Source organism: Arachis hypogaea, chromosome 11, assembly GCF_003086295.3.
Source record: "Arachis hypogaea cultivar Tifrunner chromosome 11, arahy.Tifrunner.gnm2.J5K5, whole genome shotgun sequence".
In the NCBI taxonomy this organism is placed as follows: domain Eukaryota; kingdom Viridiplantae; phylum Streptophyta; class Magnoliopsida; order Fabales; family Fabaceae; genus Arachis; species Arachis hypogaea.
Window position 1 is genome coordinate 94,763,489 of NC_092046.1, and position 25,982 is coordinate 94,789,470.

At 29.8% G+C, this 25,982-nt stretch overlaps 1 protein-coding gene across 2 annotated transcripts; it reads left to right on the forward strand.

Moving 5' to 3' along the window:
- The first annotated feature begins 376 nt into the window (after positions 1–376).
- On the forward strand, positions 377–6,526 carry LOC112722303 (M phase phosphoprotein 10). Of its 2 annotated transcripts, none has more exons than XM_025773284.3 (13): positions 377–1,223; positions 1,787–1,842; positions 3,755–3,869; positions 3,965–4,075; positions 4,180–4,317; positions 4,555–4,623; positions 4,728–4,769; positions 4,854–4,922; positions 5,030–5,101; positions 5,193–5,246; positions 5,336–5,477; positions 5,659–5,721; positions 6,187–6,526. In XM_025773284.3, the coding sequence occupies exons 1-13, from the start codon at positions 507–509 to the stop codon at positions 6,189–6,191; spliced, it is 1,653 nt and encodes a 550-aa protein (XP_025629069.1). In that variant the 5' UTR covers positions 377–506; the 3' UTR covers positions 6,192–6,526. The 2 variants fall into 2 exon arrangements, with proteins under 2 accessions (XP_025629069.1, XP_072063138.1); XM_072207037.1 differs by having other exon boundaries at positions 5,665–5,721.
- Positions 6,527–25,982: the final 19,456 nt, after the last annotated feature.

Below are 25,982 nucleotides of genomic sequence, written 5' to 3' on the forward strand. Positions count from 1 at the left end.
TGCATTAAATATTGATTTGATATAATTATAATGAAGGTATGTTCTTAATTAGTATAATTATAATATAATTATAATAAAGATATTTTTTATAAAATAATTTAAAATAGAGAATAGTATATTTATTTTGGAGGGAAAATGGAGTCACGAGAGATCGACACCTCACCTTCATTAGTTGGGGAAAATCCAGTTTTAGTATATTAAGTAGATAGATAGATAAGTAGATTATAAAAACTATAGAATAATTAAACCCTTAAATAATTGATTCAAGCGAATGAGTTATACTTCAAATGACATAGTCTCCCCTAATCAATTAAGAGGTTACGAGTTCGAGTCTCTTATCTTTGGTAAAAAAAAAAAAGAAAAAAAAATCGATCCAAATTATTCTTTTCCTTCCCCCGAAAGGCCGAAACGCAGAGTTTTCGGCTTTTAGTCAATTCCTAGCTTCGCTAAAACCCTAAACCCACTCCCCACCATCATTCTTTGGTTACTTTTCTTCTTACTCACCCATGGCAGACTCAAAAGACGCCGGCGAAGAAGCCCTACGGCGTCTTATAGCAACATTCCAACCTTCATTCCTTGCACCCAATCCCGCCCTCTCGGAAACTTCTCGTGCGGCGTCGCGCCATCTCTTCTCCGCCCTCAGACCTTTCTGTCCGAAATCGCCGCTCGATCAGCTCCTCATCGATGGTTTCGACGCCGAGCAGATATGGCAGCAGATCGATCTCCAATCGCAGCCTCTTCTGTCCTCCCTCCGCCGCCAGGTGAAGCACTTTGCCAAAAATCCTGAGGAGATTTCGAAGCTGAAGGTGGTTCCTTTGGGGAAGAAAGTGGAGAAGGAGCAACGAGAGGATTGGGTGGAGGAAAGCGACGGTTTTGATGAGGAATTGGAGGATGATGAAGAAGGTGAGGGGAAGGGAGGAGAAGAGGGGATGGATATCGAGGATGAAGACGAAGAGCAGGGTCGAGAGAGTGACAATGAAGAAGAGAGCGAGGGGGAGGATGAGGAGGAGAAAGGTGAAGATGGTGAAGCTGGTGATGGTGGAATTGAGGATAAGTTCTTGAAGATAGATGAATTGGCTAAGTACCTAGAGAAGGAGGAGGAGAATTTTGAGAAAGCCGAGGAAGACACGAGAGGTAAGAAGGGTGCTGATGATGAGGAAAACACTGAAGATGATGATGATGATGATGAGGAGGAGGAGGAGGAGGAGGAGGAAAGTGATGAGGTTAGTGTGTTATTAGGGTAGTTTTCGTTTTCTATTCTCTCTGTCTGGGTGACTGATAATTAAAAAAACCAAGATTTTACCATGACTGTAATTTTAGAGAGTCGCCAGAGTGAAATCCTATGGGTCGCTTCTGTAACGGGATAACCAGCACTGAAAACCGTTTTACATTGAATTAAGAATTCGGCAGAAAATGCAATTGGTTATTAACAAGATAACTAGTTTTTGATAGTCCTATATAAAATTATGTATTACAAATTTAAATAAAGAAAAAGGTAGGTCCAAGTCCTTGTAATCCTGCCAAATGGTGATTGAACATAGATTCTACATCTTGGAACCAAGCCAATTTTGGAGCTGTGTGTAGCTGCTAGAATGCATATAGTCTGGAAGCTATTGGTTTTTGTTGGTTTATTTATCTTGTTATTTGTTGCATAAATGATTGTTACTGCTAACTGCATATTGATAAAGTTCAGTTCTTGGTATCTGCCTATCCGGTTTGCTTGTTTATTGGTTTAATTGGTTTTTAGATCAATCGTTTCTGACTTTGTTCTATTATGTCTACATAGGATGCTGAGTTTGGATTTGGCGGCGAAGATGCAGCAGGGGACATGGAAAATGCAAGGTGTTTATTCTTTTCCTTACATGAGAACCCAAATGATTGGTTTGGATCATGATATAACTGAATCTGTCATTTCACTAATGGGCCAAAAGAAATGCACAGATAAAAGCTTTAAATTTCTATATTTAATCTTAATGATCTATTTTCCACATTATTCCTAAATAAAATTCTTGTGTCATGATCTGGCAAAAGTTGGTAGGACTTCTATACCTGTTGTAGTAACTAGTAAGTATAAAGTATGTTTTATTTTAATGTTTAATGCTTGTCACTTGACAATATGATATAAATTGCCTGATTAACTTGTGGAGCAATCAAGCCTCAAAACCCAAATTATCTTTAGCTGATGATGATGAAAATTAGTCAGTTAACTTTGTTACCTTCATACTTTGAAGGTTACATGCATATATTCTCCTTTGTTTCAACTGTTTTACCTGCATTAGTCCACGTTGACTGCATTTATTGCAAAGAAAATCACATTTTAAATGATAACTAATCCTGTTTACCCAAGTCTGGTACTAGTTTGTAAATTCTGGATCAGCTTCTTCTAAGCTGAATAGTTTGTTGGCACTTGGTAGACCATGAGTCCATGCTGGCTGGGTGTGAAACATGGAATTTCCATTTGCTGCTGAGTGTTAGCATAGTGTTCTATTCCCTTTCTTTTTAATCTACAAAAAAAAAAAAAAAAAAAGGATAAAATTAAAAAGGGAAAAATCTGCAAAATTGAAAATATTTTGATTCCTTTACCTTCTATTTCCCTTTCTTTTTAGTCTACAAAACTGAATTTTTATTTTAAAAAATAATCTGCAAAACTGAAATTGAAAATACTTTGATCAAGGTGAACTGGAGTCTTTTCATTTACATTGTAATTAACCTTGATTGCAACTTGAGGAATCCGAAGGAAATCAAGTTAGCTAATTGATGCCCTTTACCATTAACTCGTGAGTCATAGGAGCCCCATATTTCCTTTATGCCTAGTAATTTTTGTAGGATATTATATATTTTTCATCCTTAGGTATGGATCTCTTCTATGGTGTCTTCTTGACTCTTGAGCACTGTGGTTGGGATGAGCAGTTTATACTCTTGCTTAGGTTTCAGTATTTAACTTATCACTATTTACCATGTATTTATTCTTTGGGTTGTCTGTGATAGATTTGCTTTAATGGTTTCCTTCAAGTGTTGTTATCATTCATGTATTATGCAACTGGCTCGCAGTTGCTGGTCAATTTTGCAACTCTTTGAATCTATCTATCTCTTGCATGTAACTAAAGGGACTACCTCTAGTGCTACATAACACTTCCGAATTGTAATTAAACTAAAATATTTCCCGTCCAAATTCCAAATTGCTTTATCTCAAAATAGGTTTTAGTTACTTGCTCAGTAGTCCGGCTTACTACTAAATGCCACTTGTCTCCCCTACCTGTTGAGAGTAGTAAAGATAGTGTTCAAGAAAAGTCTCAAGTAAACAAACTTCAGTTCAAATTAGTTAGTTAGATGTTGAGCTTTCTGTTCTGATTTCTTGGGTAACATGTCTTCGGGGACTTCTATTATAAATAGAGACTCTCTAGTGTAAAGGGAAGATACACTTTAATGCAATTGTATCGCTCATTGAATTCACAAAGTTCATGTCTAATCTCTCTTCTCTAGTTTACGTTACCTCTGCATATTTTCTGTTAAAGAGTATCACTCTTCACACTACCCTTTGCGCTCTCACCGTGCCTTCCAGATAGAAGTATGTTTGTCACTTATTTGGAAAACAAAGTAACATTTATTTAATAAAATAATAAAAAAGAATGAAAAAATTAAAAGAAATAAGAGAAAAAAAATAAACCCATGAAATCATGGTAGACTTACCAATCTAGATGTTTTGCATAATATTGGTATTCTAAGTTTATCTTTTGGGTCCATTGCCTTTTAGGTATGAAGACTTCTTTGGAGATAAGGGAAAATACTCAAAAAAAATGAAAGCTCAATTGCATCAGGAATCTGAAGGTTCCGATGAGGAAGATGATGATATGAAATTTAAGAAACAAGTACAACATTCTTTATACACACACAGAAACACACACATCCACGATGAGATTAATTTTAAAATAATTTATATTCTAATTTTTATTTGTGCATATAGAATAAAGGAACTGCTTCTACTCATCAAAAGCAACTGGAGAAAATTCATTCGAAGATAGAGGAGATGGAGAAAGCTAACTTAGAGCCGAAAACCTGGACTATGCAGGGTGAAGTAATACAAGAGCCCCTTATTCAACCTGACATTTTGTTTAATGAATTTACAGTCCATCTTTGTCAATCTATGGATGAGATTATTCTTTCCCGATTCTATAACAGGTAACTGCTGCAAAGAGACCCAAGAATAGTGCATTGGAGGTTGATCTAGACTTTGAGCATAATGTCAGACCTGCTCCTGTAATCACTGAGGAGGTTACAGCTTCAATTGAGGATATGATCAAGAAAAGGATCACTGAGGTAAGTTAATGTGTTGAAGTTATTTGGTCTCAGACTTATACTATAACGCACCTTGTTATCTCCACAAGGGTGGAAGCAGATATTTGAATGGTGATAAATATATTGACTATCTCTAAAAAGCTGGGTATTTTAAGATGATAATTGAGAGACTATGAACCATTAATGAGTGAGCTGGTGGGATTTGCAAATGGTCTACAATATATGTGGTTTTTTAATTTGGATTTTTGTATATTATAGGGGAATTTTAATGATGTCCAAAAAGCTCCTAAATTGCCATCTAAAGTGCCACGGGAAGTTAAAGAATTGGTAAGCGTTCATTTTCTGAAATAAATATATGGAGTTCGGCTTCTTATCTAGCTATATTAGTTTATGTTGCTTACTTGGGCAAATCATGTTGGTGATGATTACAGGATGACAATAAAAGCAAGAAGGGTCTTGCAGAAATTTATGAGGTCTGTATTTCTTTTGCTATTTTCAATTCTTAATGTCTTGTCATAAAAAATTGACCTTTAGTTACTGTTTTTGCATGTGGACAGCAAGAGTATGTTGAGAAGGAGGACCCCACTTCTGCACCATTGTCATTCAGAGATGAACAGAAGCAACAGGTGGAAGTCTCAATTGCTTTACATTATTTTCTGCTTCCATTACTTGGTAATTTTTCTTTTTTCTGAATTCTGATGTGTTCTATTGAATGCCTTTTATTTGTGATCAGGCAAGCGTATTATTCAAGAAACTTGGACTGAAATTGGACGCCCTTGCTCATTTCAGTTTTGCTCCAAAACCGGTATTATATCATACTGCAGGTTGCCCTTGATAGATATGCACATCACTAGCTATTTTTTGTCTTCTTAATCGGCTTGTGTTGAACTTGGCAGGTTATAGAGGACATGTCTGTTCAAATTAATGTGCCTGCTCTGGCAATGGAAGAAGTAAAGAGCTATTACCTTGCAATATCAATTTAATTTCTGCTTCTTCCAGCTACTAGTGTCTTACAATGTGATACACTTTCCATGGGCAGATTGCACCTGTGGCTGTCTCAGATGCAGCTATGCTGGCTCCGGAGGAGGTGTTCGAAGGCAAAGGTGATATTAAGGAAGAAACAGAGCTTACCAAGGAAGAGAGGAAGAGAAGGAGAGCTAATAAGAAAAGAAGATTTAAAGGTATGATTGTCTGCAATAAAGGTGCATGGTCTGCCTTGTGACTATACCATGATGCATAGTTGCATTAGCATACCCTTTGTGTGATAGTTCTAGGAGGAAAGCTACCCAGCATTTTGTTAAAATTATCCGTGGACAGAGGATTCTCTTTTCAGTATCATTATTAACAATGTTTATGGTTCAGCTGCAGCAGTAAAAAGAATGGGAAAGAAAGTGCAAGAGGGTGCATTACCTAACCAAATGAATGGTAATTTCTTTCATATCACATGTTCGATATGAGAAATATTGCTTTAGTGTCACTTCTACTCTTGAGTGTGCCTGAAAGGTTAGCTCTTCATTAACACTGACCACATTTTCTAATAGAATGAGACTTGGTTATTATTAGATTGGCCATGCTATACTGAAATGTAGTTGGTAGAAGATTTGACCGGAAGTTCTTTTTTCAGTCATAATTACTTACGAGATTGAGCCTGGCCAACAAAAACTATTTGTTGACACCAGTTATGCCTAGATAGACTTTTACTCTTGTTGGGTACAAATTAGATAATAATACATCCATGATTTTTCCCTATCAGGCAGAGATAGTTGGATAGTTGTAGCCGCAATGAAAACATGGTGGATCTCTATGGAACGAGCCTAGTCAGTTATATTTAATCAAAAGATTTTCCTTTAATTTCGTAGATTCTAAGGTTGATTCCTTTGGTGTTTGCAGGCTAAGAACAAAGTATTTTATTTGATTTATTTGCTGAAGCTGCACAACTGACAAACACAAGTTCAGGGGGACCCTGTGGCGGGTAAAGTAGAGACACTGGTGGCTTTTTGGTCTCAACCATGACAAATGAGCAAAACTTGTCGTTGCAGTGGGCAGATGAAGAGCGCTATGCGGCTGCCATTTCCGTTGTTTCCGTTGTTCCTTTAGTTATTTGTTGATATTTACGAATTTGGTTAGGTTTTTCTGTATGTACGGTTACTTAATGTTATTATAATCCAAGTGTTTTTGGTAACTAAGTCCAACCAAGTTGGCCCAAATTCAACAAAAACCACTTTCATTACACCGTGTATACACGTGCGTTTCAATAACGCAACACATCCTTCTTCGTCTTCATTTTCGGCTTCGCATTTTTTCTTCTTTGTGTTCTTCCTTCTTCTTATTCACTTTCCGCCTCCTTCTTCGCGTGCCTTCTTATTCTTCGTTAATTTCTCTCAATCATCCTTCTTTTATTGCTGTTGTGTTTTTTCTTTTCCTACTTTTAATTGAGATTTATTTGGATTCAGAAATGAATTGATGTGTTTTTGTTGATGATTGTGTCTTTTTTACTGTTTAGAAATAAAATAATTTTGGTTCGTTTGTGTGTTAATTGAGGTTTATTTGATGCTGCTGATAAGTATTGATCAAATTTTTTATTCCTTAAGAAATTTCGGTTCATTTTTTAGTTTAAATGAGATTTTAATTGGATTCAGGAATGAATTGGATATGTTTTTGTTGATAATTGAGTCTTTTTGACAGCTTGTTCAAAATTTAACTAATTTCGATTCTTTTGTAAATTAATAGAGGTTCACTTGATGTTAAGTATTGACAAAGTATTTTATTCCCTAAGTAATTTCGGTTCATTTCCTAGCTTATTTGAGGTTCATTTGGATTCAGAAATGAATTTGATATGTTTTTGTTGATGATTGAGTCTTTTTGACTGTTTGTTTAGAGCTAAAATAATTTCTGTTCATTTGTGTGTTAATTGAGGTTCACTTGATGCTGTTGATAAGTATTGATCAAATTTTTTATTCTTTAAGCAATTTCGATTCATTTTTTAGTTTAATTGATATTTATTTGGATACAGGAATGAATTGGATTTCTTTTTGTTGATGATTAGATCTTTCTGACTACTTGTTCAAAACTGAACTAATTTGGATTCATTTGTGAATTAACTAAAGTTTACTTGATGTTGTTGTTTAGCATTGACCAAGTTTTTTATTTCTTAAATAATTTTGATTCATTTCTAAGTTTATTTGAGGCTCATTTGAATCCAGAAATGAATTCGATGTGTTTTTGTTGATAATTGAATTTTTTTTACTATTTTTTTAGAACGAAAATAATTTTGGTTCGTTTGTGTGTTAATTAAGGTTCACTTGATGCTGTTGATAAGCATTGATCAAATTTTTTATTTCTTAAGTAATTTCGGGTCATTTCTTAGTTTAATTAAGATTTATTTGTATCCAGGAATGATTTGGATGTGTTTCTGTTGATAATTGAGTCTTTTTTACTGCTTGATCAAAATTAAATTAATTTCGATTCATTTGTGAATTAACTGAGGTTCGCTTGATGTTGTTATTAAGTATTAACCAAGTTTTTTATTCCTTAAGTAATTTCGGTTTATTTCCTAGTTTATTTGAGGTTCATTTGGATCCATAAATGAACTCGATGTGTTTTTGTTGATGATTGAGTCTTTTTTACTGTTTGTTTAGAACTAAAATAATTTCAGTTCATTTGTGTGTTAATTGAGATTCACTTTATGCTGTTGAAAAGTATTGATCAAATTTTTTATTCCTTAAGTAATTTCGGTACATTTTTTAGTTTAATTGAGATTTATTTGGATTCAGGAATGAACTAGATGTGTTTTTGTTGATGATTGAGTCTTTTTAACTGCTTGTCCAAGACTGAACTAATTTCGATTCATTTGTGAATTAACTGAAGTTTACTTGATGTTGTTGTTAATTATTGGCCATGTTTTTTATTCCTTAAATAATTTCGTTTCATTTCCTAGTTTATTTGAGGTTCATTTGGATCCAGAAAGGAATTCGATGTTTTTTGTTGATGATTGAGTCTTTTTGACTGTTTGTTTAGAACTAAAATAATTTCGGTTCATTTGTTTGTTAATTGAGGTTCACTTGATGCTGCTAATAAGTATTGATCAAATTTTTTATTCCTTAAGCAATTTCGGTTTATTTCTTAGTTTAATTGAGATTTATTTCGATCCAGGAAAGAATTGGATGTGTTTTTGTTGATGATTGAGTCTTTTTGACTAATTGTTCAAAACTGAACTAATTTCGATTCATTTGTGAATTAACTGAAATTTACTTGATGTTGTTGTTTAGTATTGACCTAGTTTTTTATTTCTTAAATAATTTCGATTCATTTCTTAGTTTATTTGAGGCTTATTTGGATCCAGAAGTGAATTTGATGTGTTTTTGTTGATGATTGAGTCTTTTTGACTATTTTTTTAGAACTAAAATAATTTTGGTTCGTTTGTGTGTTAATTAAGGTTCACTTGATGCTGTTGATAAGCATTGATCAAATTTTTTATTCCTTAAGTAATTTCGGGTCATTTCTTAGTTTAATTAAGATTTATTTGTATCCAGGAATGAATTGGATGTGTTTCTGTTGATAATTGAGTCTTTTTTACTGCTTGATCAAAATTAAATTAATTTCGATTCATTTGTGAATTAACTGAGGTTCGCTTGATGTTGTTATTAAGTATTAACCAAGTTTTTTATTCCTTAAGTAATTTCGGTTTATTTCCTAGTTTATTTGAGGTTCATTTGGATCCATAAATGAACTCGATGTGTTTTTGTTGATGATTGAGTCTTTTTTACTGTTTGTTTAGAACTAAAATAATTTCAGTTCATTTGTGTGTTAATTGAGATTCACTTTATGCTGTTGAAAAGTATTGATCAAATTTTTTATTCCTTAAGTAATTTCGGTACATTTTTTAGTTTAATTGAGATTTATTTGGATTCAGGAATGAATTAGATGTGTTTTTGTTGATGATTAAGTCTTTTTAACTGCTTGTCCAAGACTGAACTAATTTCGATTCATTTGTGAATTAACTGAAGTTTACTTGATGTTGTTGTTAATTATTGGCCAAGTTTTTTATTCCTTAAATAATTTCGTTTCATTTCCTAGTTTATTTGAGGTTCATTTGGATCCAGAAAGGAATTCGATGTTTTTTGTTGATGATTGAGTCTTTTTGACTGTTTGTTTAGAACTAAAATAATTTCGGTTCATTTGTTTGTTAATTGAGGTTCACTTGATGCTGCTAATAAGTATTGATCAAATTTTTTATTCCTTAAGCAATTTCGGTTTATTTCTTAGTTTAATTGAGATTTATTTCGATCCAGGAAAGAATTGGATGTGTTTTTGTTGATGATTGAGTCTTTTTGACTAATTGTTCAAAACTGAACTAATTTCGATTCATTTGTGAATTAACTGAAATTTACTTGATGTTGTTGTTTAGTATTGACCTAGTTTTTTATTTCTTAAATAATTTCGATTCATTTCTTAGTTTATTTGAGGCTTATTTGGATCCAGAAGTGAATTTGATGTGTTTTTGTTGATGATTGAGTCTTTTTGACTATTTTTTTAGAACTAAAATAATTTTGGTTCGTTTGTGTGTTAATTAAGGTTCACTTGATGCTGTTGATAAGCATTGATCAAATTTTTTATTCCTTAAGTAATTTCGGGTCATTTCTTAGTTTAATTAAGATTTATTTGTATCCAGGAATGAATTGGATGTGTTTCTGTTGATAATTGAGTCTTTTTTACTGCTTGATCAAAATTAAATTAATTTCGATTCATTTGTGAATTAACTGAGGTTCGCTTGATGTTGTTATTAAGTATTAACCAAGTTTTTTATTCCTTAAGTAATTTCGGTTTATTTCCTAGTTTATTTGAGGTTCATTTGGATCCATAAATGAACTCGATGTGTTTTTGTTGATGATTGAGTCTTTTTTACTGTTTGTTTAGAACTAAAATAATTTCAGTTCATTTGTGTGTTAATTGAGATTCACTTTATGCTGTTGAAAAGTATTGATCAAATTTTTTATTCCTTAAGTAATTTCGGTACATTTTTTAGTTTAATTGAGATTTATTTGGATTCAGGAATGAATTAGATGTGTTTTTGTTGATGATTAAGTCTTTTTAACTGCTTGTCCAAGACTGAACTAATTTCGATTCATTTGTGAATTAACTGAAGTTTACTTGATGTTGTTGTTAATTATTGGCCAAGTTTTTTATTCCTTAAATAATTTCGTTTCATTTCCTAGTTTATTTGAGGTTCATTTGGATCCAGAAAGGAATTCGATGTTTTTTGTTGATGATTGAGTCTTTTTGACTGTTTGTTTAGAACTAAAATAATTTCGGTTCATTTGTTTGTTAATTGAGGTTCACTTGATGCTGCTAATAAGTATTGATCAAATTTTTTATTCCTTAAGCAATTTCGGTTTATTTCTTAGTTTAATTGAGATTTATTTCGATCCAGGAAAGAATTGGATGTGTTTTTGTTGATGATTGAGTCTTTTTGACTAATTGTTCAAAACTGAACTAATTTCGATTCATTTGTGAATTAACTGAAATTTACTTGATGTTGTTGTTTAGTATTGACCTAGTTTTTTATTTCTTAAATAATTTCGATTCATTTCTTAGTTTATTTGAGGCTTATTTGGATCCAGAAGTGAATTTGATGTGTTTTTGTTGATGATTGAGTCTTTTTGACTATTTTTTTAGAACTAAAATAATTTTGGTTCGTTTGTGTGTTAATTAAGGTTCACTTGATGCTGTTGATAAGCATTGATCAAATTTTTTATTCCTTAAGTAATTTCGGGTCATTTCTTAGTTTAATTAAGATTTATTTGTATCCAGGAATGAATTGGATGTGTTTCTGTTGATAATTGAGTCTTTTTTACTGCTTGATCAAAATTAAATTAATTTCGATTCATTTGTGAATTAACTGAGGTTCGCTTGATGTTGTTATTAAGTATTAACCAAGTTTTTTATTCCTTAAGTAATTTCGGTTTATTTCCTAGTTTATTTGAGGTTCATTTGGATCCATAAATGAACTCGATGTGTTTTTGTTGATGATTGAGTCTTTTTTACTGTTTGTTTAGAACTAAAATAATTTCAGTTCATTTGTGTGTTAATTGAGATTCACTTTATGCTGTTGAAAAGTATTGATCAAATTTTTTATTCCTTAAGTAATTTCGGTACATTTTTTAGTTTAATTGAGATTTATTTGGATTCAGGAATGAATTAGATGTGTTTTTGTTGATGATTGAGTCTTTTTAACTACTTGTCCAAGACTGAACTAATTTCGATTCATTTGTGAATTAACTGAAGTTTACTTGATGTTGTTGTTAATTATTGGCCAAGTTTTTTATTCCTTAAATAATTTCGTTTCATTTCCTAGTTTATTTGAGGTTCATTTGGATCCAGAAAGGAATTCGATGTTTTTTGTTGATGATTGAGTCTTTTTGACTGTTTGTTTAGAACTAAAATAATTTCGGTTCATTTGTTTGTTAATTGAGGTTCACTTGATGCTGCTAATAAGTATTGATCAAATTTTTTATTCCTTAAGCAATTTCGGTTTATTTCTTAGTTTAATTGAGATTTATTTCGATCCAGGAAAGAATTGGATGTGTTTTTGTTGATGATTGAGTCTTTTTGACTAATTGTTCAAAACTGAACTAATTTCGATTCATTTGTGAATTAACTGAAATTTACTTGATGTTGTTGTTTAGTATTGACCTAGTTTTTTATTTCTTAAATAATTTCGATTCATTTCTTAGTTTATTTGAGGCTTATTTGGATCCAGAAGTGAATTTGATGTGTTTTTGTTGATGATTGAGTCTTTTTGACTATTTTTTTAGAACTAAAATAATTTTGGTTCGTTTGTGTGTTAATTAAGGTTCACTTGATGCTGTTGATAAGCATTGATCAAATTTTTTATTCCTTAAGTAATTTCGGGTCATTTCTTAGTTTAATTAAGATTTATTTGTATCCAGGAATGAATTGGATGTGTTTCTGTTGATAATTGAGTCTTTTTTACTGCTTGATCAAAATTAAATTAATTTCGATTCATTTGTGAATTAACTGAGGTTCGCTTGATGTTGTTATTAAGTATTAACCAAGTTTTTTATTCCTTAAGTAATTTCGGTTTATTTCCTAGTTTATTTGAGGTTCATTTGGATCCATAAATGAACTCGATGTGTTTTTGTTGATGATTGAGTCTTTTTTACTGTTTGTTTAGAACTAAAATAATTTCAGTTCATTTGTGTGTTAATTGAGATTCACTTTATGCTGTTGAAAAGTATTGATCAAATTTTTTATTCCTTAAGTAATTTCGGTACATTTTTTAGTTTAATTGAGATTTATTTGGATTCAGGAATGAATTAGATGTGTTTTTGTTGATGATTGAGTCTTTTTAACTACTTGTCCAAGACTGAACTAATTTCGATTCATTTGTGAATTAACTGAAGTTTACTTGATGTTGTTGTTAATTATTGGCCAAGTTTTTTATTCCTTAAATAATTTCGTTTCATTTCCTAGTTTATTTGAGGTTCATTTGGATCCAGAAAGGAATTCGATGTTTTTTGTTGATGATTGAGTCTTTTTGACTGTTTGTTTAGAACTAAAATAATTTCGGTTCATTTGTTTGTTAATTGAGGTTCACTTGATGCTGCTAATAAGTATTGATCAAATTTTTTATTCCTTAAGCAATTTCGGTTTATTTCTTAGTTTAATTGAGATTTATTTCGATCCAGGAAAGAATTGGATGTGTTTTTGTTGATGATTGAGTCTTTTTGACTAATTGTTCAAAACTGAACTAATTTCGATTCATTTGTGAATTAACTGAAATTTACTTGATGTTGTTGTTTAGTATTGACCTAGTTTTTTATTTCTTAAATAATTTCGATTCATTTCTTAGTTTATTTGAGGCTTATTTGGATCCAGAAGTGAATTTGATGTGTTTTTGTTGATGATTGAGTCTTTTTGACTATTTTTTTAGAACTAAAATAATTTTGGTTCGTTTGTGTGTTAATTAAGGTTCACTTGATGCTGTTGATAAGCATTGATCAAATTTTTTATTCCTTAAGTAATTTCGGGTCATTTCTTAGTTTAATTAAGATTTATTTGTATCCAGGAATGAATTGGATGTGTTTCTGTTGATAATTGAGTCTTTTTTACTGCTTGATCAAAATTAAATTAATTTCGATTCATTTGTGAATTAACTGAGGTTCGCTTGATGTTGTTATTAAGTATTAACCAAGTTTTTTATTCCTTAAGTAATTTCGGTTTATTTCCTAGTTTATTTGAGGTTCATTTGGATCCATAAATGAACTCGATGTGTTTTTGTTGATGATTGAGTCTTTTTTACTGTTTGTTTAGAACTAAAATAATTTCAGTTCATTTGTGTGTTAATTGAGATTCACTTTATGCTGTTGAAAAGTATTGATCAAATTTTTTATTCCTTAAGTAATTTCGGTACATTTTTTAGTTTAATTGAGATTTATTTGGATTCAGGAATGAATTAGATGTGTTTTTGTTGATGATTGAGTCTTTTTAACTGCTTGTCCAAGACTGAACTAATTTCGATTCATTTGTGAATTAACTGAAGTTTACTTGATGTTGTTGTTAATTATTGGCCAAGTTTTTTATTCCTTAAATAATTTCGTTTCATTTCCTAGTTTATTTGAGGTTCATTTGGATCCAGAAAGGAATTCGATGTTTTTTGTTGATGATTGAGTCTTTTTGACTGTTTGTTTAGAACTAAAATAATTTCGGTTCATTTGTTTGTTAATTGAGCTTCACTTGATGCTGCTAATAAGTATTGATCAAATTTTTTATTCCTTAAGCAATTTCGGTTTATTTCTTAGTTTAATTGAGATTTATTTCGATCCAGGAAAGAATTGGATGTGTTTTTGTTGATGATTGAGTCTTTTTGACTAATTGTTCAAAACTGAACTAATTTCGATTCATTTGTGAATTAACTGAAATTTACTTGATGTTGTTGTTTAGTATTGACCTAGTTTTTTATTTCTTAAATAATTTCGATTCATTTCTTAGTTTATTTGAGGCTTATTTGGATCCAGAAGTGAATTTGATGTGTTTTTGTTGATGATTGAGTCTTTTTGACTATTTTTTTAGAACTAAAATAATTTTGGTTCGTTTGTGTGTTAATTAAGGTTCACTTGATGCTGTTGATAAGCATTGATCAAATTTTTTATTCCTTAAGTAATTTCGGGTCATTTCTTAGTTTAATTAAGATTTATTTGTATCCAGGAATGAATTGGATGTGTTTCTGTTGATAATTGAGTCTTTTTTACTGCTTGATCAAAATTAAATTAATTTCGATTCATTTGTGAATTAACTGAGGTTCGCTTGATGTTGTTATTAAGTATTAACCAAGTTTTTTATTCCTTAAGTAATTTCGGTTTATTTCCTAGTTTATTTGAGGTTCATTTGGATCCATAAATGAACTCGATGTGTTTTTGTTGATGATTGAGTCTTTTTTACTGTTTGTTTAGAACTAAAATAATTTCAGTTCATTTGTGTGTTAATTGAGATTCACTTTATGCTGTTGAAAAGTATTGATCAAATTTTTTATTCCTTAAGTAATTTCGGTACATTTTTTAGTTTAATTGAGATTTATTTGGATTCAGGAATGAATTAGATGTGTTTTTGTTAATGATTGAGTCTTTTTAACTGCTTGTCCAAGACTGAACTAATTTCGATTCATTTGTGAATTAACTGAAGTTTATTTGATGTTGTTGTTAATTATTGGCCAAGTTTTTTATTCCTTAAATAATTTCGTTTCATTTCCTAGTTTATTTGAGGTTCATTTGGATCCAGAAAGGAATTCGATGTTTTTTGTTGATGATTGAGTCTTTTTGACTGTTTGTTTAGAACTAAAATAATTTCGGTTCATTTGTTTGTTAATTGAGCTTCACTTGATGGTGCTAATAAGTATTGATCAAATTTTTTTTCCTTAAGCAATTTCGGTTTATTTCTTAGTTTAATTGAGATTTATTTCGATCCAGGAAAGAATTGGATGTGTTTTTGTTGATGATTGAGTCTTTTTGACTAATTGTTCAAAACTGAACTAATTTCGATTCATTTGTGAATTAACTGAAATTTACTTGATGTTGTTGTTTAGTATTGACCTAGTTTTTTATTTCTTAAATAATTTCGATTCATTTCTTAGTTTATTTGAGGCTTATTTGGATCCAGAAGTGAATTTGATGTGTTTTTGTTGATGATTGAGTCTTTTTGACTATTTTTTTAGAACTAAAATAATTTTGGTTCGTTTGTGTGTTAATTAAGGTTCACTTGATGCTGTTGATAAGCATTGATCAAATTTTTTATTCCTTAAGTAATTTCGGGTCATTTCTTAGTTTAATTAAGATTTATTTGTATCCAGGAATGAATTGGATGTGTTTCTGTTGATAATTGAGTCTTTTTTACTGCTTGATCAAAATTAAATTAATTTCGATTCATTTGTGAATTAACTGAGGTTCGCTTGATGTTGTTATTAAGTATTAACCAAGTTTTTTATTCCTTAAGTAATTTCGGTTTATTTCCTAGTTTATTTGAGGTTCATTTGGATCCATAAATGAACTCGATGTGTTTTTGTTGATGATTGAGTCTTTTTTACTGTTTGTTTAGAACTAAAATAATTTCAGTTCATTTGTGTGTTAATTGAGATTCACTTTATGCTGTTGAAAAGTATTGATCAAATTTTTTATTCCTTAAGTAATTTCGGTACATTTTTTAGTTTAATTGAGATTTATTTGGATTCAGGAATGAATTAGATGTGTTTTTGTTGATGATTGAGTCTTTTTAACTACTTGTCCAAGACTGAACTAATTTCGATTCATTTGTGAATTAACTGAAGTTTACTTGATGTTGTTGTTAATTATTGGCCAAGTTTTTTATTCCTTAAATAATTTCGTTTCATTTCCTAGTTTATTTGAGGTTCATTTGGATCCAGAAAGGAATTCGATGTTTTTTGTTGATGATTGAGTCTTTTTGACTGTTTGTTTAGAACTAAAATAATTTCGGTTCATTTGTTTGTTAATTGAGCTTCACTTGATGCTGCTAATAAGTATTGATCAAATTTTTTATTCCTTAAGTAATTTCGGTTTATTTCTTAGTTTAATTGAGATTTATTTCGATCCAGGAAAGAATTGGATGTGTTTTTGTTGATGATTGAGTCTTTTTGACTGCTTATTGAGTCTTTTTGACTGCTTGTTCAAAACTGAACTAGTTTCGATTCATTTGTGAATTAACTGAAGTTTACTTGATGTTGTTGTTAATTATTGACCAAGTTTTTTATTTCTTAAGTAATTTCGATTCATTTCCTAGTTTAATTGAGGCTCATTTGGATCCATAAATGAATTCGATGTGTTTTTGTTGATAATTGGGTCTTTTGACTATTTGTTTAGAACTAAAATAATTTTGGTTCGTTTGTGTACTAATTGAGGTTCACTTGATGCTGGTGATAAGTATTGATCAAAATTTTTATTCCTTAAGTAATTTCGGATCATTTCTTAGTTTAATTGAGATTTATTTGGACCCAGGAATGAATTGGATGTGTTTTTGTTGATGATTGAGTCTTTTTGACAGCTTGTTCAAAATTGAACTAATTTCGATTCATTTGTGAAATAACTGAGGTTCACTTGATGTTGTTGTTAAGTATTAACCAAGTTTTTTATTCATTAAGTAATTTCGGTTCATTTTCTAGTTTATTTGAGGTTCATTTGGATCCAGAAATGAATTCGATGTGTTTTTGTTGATTATTGAGTCTTTTTGACTGTTTGTTTAGAACTAAAAGAATTTCGGTTCATTTGTATGTTATTTGAGGTTCACTTGATACTGCTGATAAGTATTGATCAAATTTTTTATTCCTTAAGTAATTTCGGTTCATCTTTTAGTTTAATTGAGATTTATTTGGATCCAGGAATGAATTGGATGTGTTTTTGTTGATGATTGATTCTTTTTGACTACTTGTCCAAAACTAAAGTAATTTCGATTCATTTGTGAATTAACTGAAGTTTACTTGATGTTGTTGTTAATTATTGGCCAAGTCTTTTATTCCTTAAATAATTTCGTTTCATTTCCTAGTTTATTTGAGGTTCATTTGGATCCAGAAAGGAATTCGATGTTTTTTGTTGATGATTGAGTCTTTTTGACTGTTTGTTTAGAACTAAAATAATTTCGGTTCATTTGTTTGTTAATTGAGCTTCACTTGATGCTGCTAATAAGTATTGATCAAATTTTTTATTCCTTAAGCAATTTCGGTTTATTTCTTAGTTTAATTGAGATTTATTTCGATCCAGGAAAGAATTGGATGTGTTTTTGTTGATGATTGAGTCTTTTTGACTAATTGTTCAAAACTGAACTAATTTCGATTCATTTGTGAATTAACTGAAATTTACTTGATGTTGTTGTTTAGTATTGACCTAGTTTTTTATTTCTTAAATAATTTCGATTCATTTCTTAGTTTATTTGAGGCTTATTTGGATCCAGAAGTGAATTTGATGTGTTTTTGTTGATGATTGAGTCTTTTTGACTATTTTTTTAGAACTAAAATAATTTTGGTTCGTTTGTGTGTTAATTAAGGTTCACTTGATGCTGTTGATAAGCATTGATCAAATTTTTTATTCCTTAAGTAATTTCGGGTCATTTCTTAGTTTAATTAAGATTTATTTGTATCCAGGAATGAATTGGATGTGTTTCTGTTGATAATTGAGTCTTTTTTACTGCTTGATCAAAATTAAATTAATTTCGATTCATTTGTGAATTAACTGAGGTTCGCTTGATGTTGTTATTAAGTATTAACCAAGTTTTTTATTCCTTAAGTAATTTCGGTTTATTTCCTAGTTTATTTGAGGTTCATTTGGATCCATAAATGAACTCGATGTGTTTTTGTTGATGATTGAGTCTTTTTTACTGTTTGTTTAGAACTAAAATAATTTCAGTTCATTTGTGTGTTAATTGAGATTCACTTTATGCTGTTGAAAAGTATTGATCAAATTTTTTATTCCTTAAGTAATTTCGGTACATTTTTTAGTTTAATTGAGATTTATTTGGATTCAGGAATGAATTAGATGTGTTTTTGTTGATGATTGAGTCTTTTTAACTGCTTGTCCAAGACTGAACTAATTTCGATTCATTTGTGAATTAACTGAAGTTTATTTGATGTTGTTGTTAATTATTGGCCAAGTTTTTTATTCCTTAAATAATTTCGTTTCATTTCCTAGTTTATTTGAGGTTCATTTGGATCCAGAAAGGAATTCGATGTTTTTTGTTGATGATTGAGTCTTTTTGACTATTTGTTTAGAACTAAAATAATTTCGGTTCATTTGTTTGTTAATTGAGCTTCACTTGATGCTGCTAATAAGTATTGATCAAATTTTTTATTCCTTAAGTAATTTCGGTTTATTTCTTAGTTTAATTGAGATTTATTTCGATCCAGGAAAGAATTGGATGTGTTTTTGTTGATGATTGAGTCTTTTTGACTGCTTATTGAGTCTTTTTGACTGCTTGTTCAAAACTGAACTAGTTTCGATTCATTTGTGAATTAACTGAAGTTTACTTGATGTTGTTGTTAATTATTGACCAAGTTTTTTATTTCTTAAGTAATTTCGATTCATTTCCTAGTTTAATTGAGGCTCATTTGGATCCATAAATGAATTCGATGTGTTTTTGTTGATAATTGGGTCTTTTGACTATTTGTTTAGAACTAAAATAATTTTGGTTCGTTTGTGTACTAATTGAGGTTCACTTGATGCTGGTGATAAGTATTGATCAAAATTTTTATTCCTTAAGTAATTTCGGATCATTTCTTAGTTTAATTGAGATTTATTTGGACCCAGGAATGAATTGGATGTGTTTTTGTTGATGATTGAGTCTTTTTGACAGCTTGTTCAAAATTGAACTAATTTCGATTCATTTGTGAAATAACTGAGGTTCACTTGATGTTGTTGTTAAGTATTAACCAAGTTTTTTATTCATTAAGTAATTTCGGTTCATTTTCTAGTTTATTTGAGGTTCATTTGGATCCAGAAATGAATTCGATGTGTTTTTGTTGATTATTGAGTCTTTTTGACTGTTTGTTTAGAACTAAAAGAATTTCGGTTCATTTGTATGTTATTTGAGGTTCACTTGATACTGCTGATAAGTATTGATCAAATTTTTTATTCCTTAAGTAATTTCGGTTCATCTTTTAGTTTAATTGAGATTTATTTGGATCCAGGAATGAATTGGATGTGTTTTTGTTGATGATTGATTCTTTTTGACTACTTGTCCAAAACTAAAGTAATTTCGATTCATTTGTGAATTAACTGAAGTTTACTTGATGTTGTTGTTAATTATTGGCCAAGTCTTTTATTCCTTAAATAATTTCGTTTCATTTCCTAGTTTATTTGAGGTTCATTTGGATCCAGAAAGGAATTCGATGTTTTTTGTTGATGATTGAGTCTTTTTGACTGTTTGTTTAGAACTAAAATAATTTCGGTTCATTTGTTTGTTAATTGAGCTTCACTTGATGCTGCTAATAAGTATTGATCAAATTTTTTATTCCTTAAGCAATTTCGGTTTATTTCTTAGTTTAATTGAGATTTATTTCGATCCAGGAAAGAATTGGATGTGTTTTTGTTGATGATTGAGTCTTTTTGACTAATTGTTCAAAACTGAACTAATTTCGATTCATTTGTGAATTAACTGAAATTTACTTGATGTTGTTGTTTAGTATTGACCTAGTTTTTTATTTCTTAAATAATTTCGATTCATTTCTTAGTTTATTTGAGGCTTATTTGGATCCAGAAGTGAATTTGATGTGTTTTTGTTGATGATTGAGTCTTTTTGACTATTTTTTTAGAACTAAAATAATTTTGGTTCGTTTGTGTGTTAATTAAGGTTCACTTGATGCTGTTGATAAGCATTGATCAAATTTTTTATTCCTTAAGTAATTTCGGGTCATTTCTTAGTTTAATTAAGATTTATTTGTATCCAGGAATGAATTGGATGTGTTTCTGTTGATAATTGAGTCTTTTTTACTGCTTGATCAAAATTAAATTAATTTCGATTCATTTGTGAATTAACCGAGGTTCGCTTGATGTTGTTATTAAGTATTAACCAAGTTTTTTATTCCTTAAGTAATTTCGGTTTATTTCCTAGTTTATTTGAGGTTCATTTGGATCCATAAATGAACTCGATGTGTTTTTGTTGATGATTGAGTCTTTTTTACTGTTTGTTTAGAACTAAAATAATTTCAGTTCATTTGTGTGTTAATTGAGATTCACTTTATGCTGTTGAAAAGTATTGATCAAATTTTTTATTCCTTAAGTAATTTCGGTACATTTTTTAGTTTAATTGAGATTTATTTGGATTCAGGAATGAATTAGATGTGTTTTTGTTGATGATTGAGTCTTTTTAACTGCTTGTCCAAGACTGAACTAATTTCGATTCATTTGTGAATTAACTGAAGTTTATTTGATGTTGTTGTTAATTATTGGCCAAGTTTTTTATTCCTTAAATAATTTCGTTTCATTTCCTAGTTTATTTGAGGTTCATTTGGATCCAGAAAGGAATTCGATGTTTTTTGTTGATGATTGAGTCTTTTTGACTGTTTGTTTAGAACTAAAATAATTTCGGTTCATTTGTTTGTTAATTGAGCTTCACTTGATGCTGCTAATAAGTATTGATCAAATTTTTTATTCCTTAAGTAATTTCGGTTTATTTCTTAGTTTAATTGAGATTTATTTCGATCCAGGAAAGAATTGGATGTGTTTTTGTTGATGATTGAGTCTTTTTGACTGCTTATTGAGTCTTTTTGACTGCTTGTTCAAAACTGAACTAGTTTCGATTCATTTGTGAATTAACTGAAGTTTACTTGATGTTGTTGTTAATTATTGACCAAGTTTTTTATTTCTTAAGTAATTTCGATTCATTTCCTAGTTTAATTGAGGCTCATTTGGATCCATAAATGAATTCGATGTGTTTTTGTTGATAATTGGGTCTTTTGACTATTTGTTTAGAACTAAAATAATTTTGGTTCGTTTGTGTACTAATTGAGGTTCACTTGATGCTGGTGATAAGTATTGATCAAAATTTTTATTCCTTAAGTAATTTCGGATCATTTCTTAGTTTAATTGAGATTTATTTGGACCCAGGAATGAATTGGATGTGTTTTTGTTGATGATTGAGTCTTTTTGACAGCTTGTTCAAAATTGAACTAATTTCGATTCATTTGTGAAATAACTGAGGTTCACTTGATGTTGTTGTTAAGTATTAACCAAGTTTTTTATTCATTAAGTAATTTCGGTTCATTTTCTAGTTTATTTGAGGTTCATTTGGATCCAGAAATGAATTCGATGTGTTTTTGTTGATTATTGAGTCTTTTTGACTGTTTGTTTAGAACTAAAAGAATTTCGGTTCATTTGTATGTTATTTGAGGTTCACTTGATACTGCTGATAAGTATTGATCAAATTTTTTATTCCTTAAGTAATTTCGGTTCATCTTTTAGTTTAATTGAGATTTATTTGGATCCAGGAATGAATTGGATGTGTTTTTGTTGATGATTGATTCTTTTTGACTACTTGTCCAAAACTAAAGTAATTTCGATTCATTTGTGAATTAACTGAAGTTTACTTGATGTTGTTGTTAATTATTGGCCAAGTTTTTTATTCCTTAAATAATTTCGTTTCATTTCCTAGTTTATTTGAGGTTCATTTGGATCCAGAAAGGAATTCGATGTTTTTTGTTGATGATTGAGTCTTTTTGACTGTTTGTTTAGAACTAAAATAATTTCGGTTCATTTGTTTGTTAATTGAGCTTCACTTGATGCTGCTAATAAGTATTGATCAAATTTTTTATTCCTTAAGCAATTTCGGTTTATTTCTTAGTTTAATTGAGATTTATTTCGATCCAGGAAAGAATTGGATGTGTTTTTGTTGATGATTGAGTCTTTTTGACTAATTGTTCAAAACTGAACTAATTTCGATTCATTTGTGAATTAACTGAAATTTACTTGATGTTGTTGTTTAGTATTGACCTAGTTTTTTATTTCTTAAATAATTTCGATTCATTTCTTAGTTTATTTGAGGCTTATTTGGATCCAGAAGTGAATTTGATGTGTTTTTGTTGATGATTGAGTCTTTTTGACTATTTTTTTAGAACTAAAATAATTTTGGTTCGTTTGTGTGTTAATTAAGGTTCACTTGATGCTGTTGATAAGCATTGATCAAATTTTTTATTCCTTAAGTAATTTCGGGTCATTTCTTAGTTTAATTAAGATTTATTTGTATCCAGGAATGAATTGGATGTGTTTCTGTTGATAATTGAGTCTTTTTTACTGCTTGATCAAAATTAAATTAATTTCGATTCATTTGTGAATTAACTGAGGTTCGCTTGATGTTGTTATTAAGTATTAACCAAGTTTTTTATTCCTTAAGTAATTTCGGTTTATTTCCTAGTTTATTTGAGGTTCATTTGGATCCATAAATGAACTCGATGTGTTTTTGTTGATGATTGAGTCTTTTTTACTGTTTGTTTAGAACTAAAATAATTTCAGTTCATTTGTGTGTTAATTGAGATTCACTTTATGCTGTTGAAAAGTATTGATCAAATTTTTTATTCCTTAAGTAATTTCGGTACATTTTTTAGTTTAATTGAGATTTATTTAGATTCAGGAATGAATTAGATGTGTTTTTGTTGATGATTGAGTCTTTTTAACTGCTTGTCCAAGACTGAACTAATTTCGATTCATTTGTGAATTAACTGAAGTTTACTTGATGTTGTTGTTAATTATTGGCCAAGTTTTTTATTCCTTAAATAATTTCGTTTCATTTCCTAGTTTATTTGAGGTTCATTTGGATCCAGAAAGGAATTCGATGTTTTTTGTTGATGATTGAGTCTTTTTGACTGTTTGTTTAGAACTAAAATAATTTCGGTTCATTTGTTTGTTAATTGAGCTTCACTTGATGCTGCTAATAAGTATTGATCAAATTTTTTATTCCTTAAGTAATTTCGGTTTATTTCTTAGTTTAATTGAGATTTATTTCGATCCAGGAAAGAATTGGATGTGTTTTTGTTGATGATTGAGTCTTTTTGACTGCTTATTGAGTCTTTTTGACTGCTTGTTCAAAACTGAACTAGTTTCGATTCATTTGTGAATTAACTGAAGTTTACTTGATGTTGTTGTTAATTATTGACCAAGTTTTTTATTTCTTAAGTAATTTCGATTCATTTCCTAGTTTAATTGAGGCTCATTTGGATCCATAAATGAATTCGATGTGTTTTTGTTGATAATTGGGTCTTTTGACTATTTGTTTAGAACTAAAATAATTTTGGTTCGTTTGTGTACTAATTGAGGTTCACTTGATGCTGGTGATAAGTATTGATCAAAATTTTTATTCCTTAAGTAATTTCGGATCATTTCTTAGTTTAATTGAGATTTATTTGGACCCAGGAATGAATTGGATGTGTTTTTGTTGATGATTGAGTCTTTTTGACAGCTTGTTCAAAATTGAACTAATTTCGATTCATTTGTGAAATAACTGAGGTTCACTTGATGTTGTTGTTAAGTATTAACCAAGTTTTTTATTCATTAAGTAATTTCGGTTCATTTTCTAGTTTATTTGAGGTTCATTTGGATCCAGAAATGAATTCGATGTGTTTTTGTTGATTATTGAGTCTTTTTGACTGTTTGTTTAGAACTAAAATAATTTCGGTTCATTTGTACGTTATTTGAGGTTCACTTGATACTGCTGATAAGTATTGATCAAATTTTTTATTCCTTAAGTAATTTCGGTTCATCTTTTAGTTTAATTGAGATTTATTTGGATCCAGGAATGAATTGGATGTGTTTTTGTTGATGATTGATTCTTTTTGACTACTTGTCCAAAACTAAAGTAATTTCGATTCATTTGTGAATTAACTGAAGTTTACTTGATGTTGTTGTTAATTATTGGCCAAGTTTTTTATTCCTTAAATAATTTCGTTTCATTTCCTAGTTTATTTGAGGTTCATTTGGATCCAGAAAGGAATTCGATGTTTTTTGTTGATGATTGAGTCTTTTTGACTGTTTGTTTAGAACTAAAATAATTTCGGTTCATTTGTTTGTTAATTGAGCTTCACTTGATGCTGCTAATAAGTATTGATCAAATTTTTTATTCCTTAAGCAATTTCGGTTTATTTCTTAGTTTAATTGAGATTTATTTCGATCCAGGAAAGAATTGGATGTGTTTTTGTTGATGATTGAGTCTTTTTGACTAATTGTTCAAAACTGAACTAATTTCGATTCATTTGTGAATTAACTGAAATTTACTTGATGTTGTTGTTTAGTATTGACCTAGTTTTTTATTTCTTAAATAATTTCGATTCATTTCTTAGTTTATTTGAGGCTTATTTGGATCCAGAAGTGAATTTGATGTGTTTTTGTTGATGATTGAGTCTTTTTGACTATTTTTTTAGAACTAAAATAATTTTGGTTCGTTTGTGTGTTAATTAAGGTTCACTTGATGCTGTTGATAAGCATTGATCAAATTTTTTATTCCTTAAGTAATTTCGGGTCATTTCTTAGTTTAATTAAGATTTATTTGTATCCAGGAATGAATTGGATGTGTTTCTGTTGATAATTGAGTCTTTTTTACTGCTTGATCAAAATTAAATTAATTTCGATTCATTTGTGAATTAACTGAGGTTCGCTTGATGTTGTTATTAAGTATTAACCAAGTTTTTTATTCCTTAAGTAATTTCGGTTTATTTCCTAGTTTATTTGAGGTTCATTTGGATCCATAAATGAACTCGATGTGTTTTTGTTGATGATTGAGTCTTTTTTACTGTTTGTTTAGAACTAAAATAATTTCAGTTCATTTGTGTGTTAATTGAGATTCACTTTATGCTGTTGAAAAGTATTGATCAAATTTTTTATTCCTTAAGTAATTTCGGTACATTTTTTAGTTTAATTGAGATTTATTTGGATTCAGGAATGAATTAGATGTGTTTTTGTTGATGATTGAGTCTTTTTAACTACTTGTCCAAGACTGAACTAATTTCGATTCATTTGTGAATTAACTGAAGTTTACTTGATGTTGTTGTTAATTATTGGCCAAGTTTTTTATTCCTTAAATAATTTCGTTTCATTTCCTAGTTTATTTGAGGTTCATTTGGATCCAGAAAGGAATTCGATGTTTTTTGTTGATGATTGAGTCTTTTTGACTGTTTGTTTAGAACTAAAATAATTTCGGTTCATTTGTTTGTTAATTGAGCTTCACTTGATGCTGCTAATAAGTATTGATCAAATTTTTTATTCCTTAAGTAATTTCGGTTTATTTCTTAGTTTAATTGAGATTTATTTCGATCCAGGAAAGAATTGGATGTGTTTTTGTTGATGATTGAGTCTTTTTGACTGCTTATTGAGTCTTTTTGACTGCTTGTTCAAAACTGAACTAGTTTCGATTCATTTGTGAATTAACTGAAGTTTACTTGATGTTGTTGTTAATTATTGACCAAGTTTTTTATTTCTTAAGTAATTTCGATTCATTTCCTAGTTTAATTGAGGCTCATTTGGATCCATAAATGAATTCGATGTGTTTTTGTTGATAATTGGGTCTTTTGACTATTTGTTTAGAACTAAAATAATTTTGGTTCGTTTGTGTACTAATTGAGGTTCACTTGATGCTGGTGATAAGTATTGATCAAAATTTTTATTCCTTAAGTAATTTCGGATCATTTC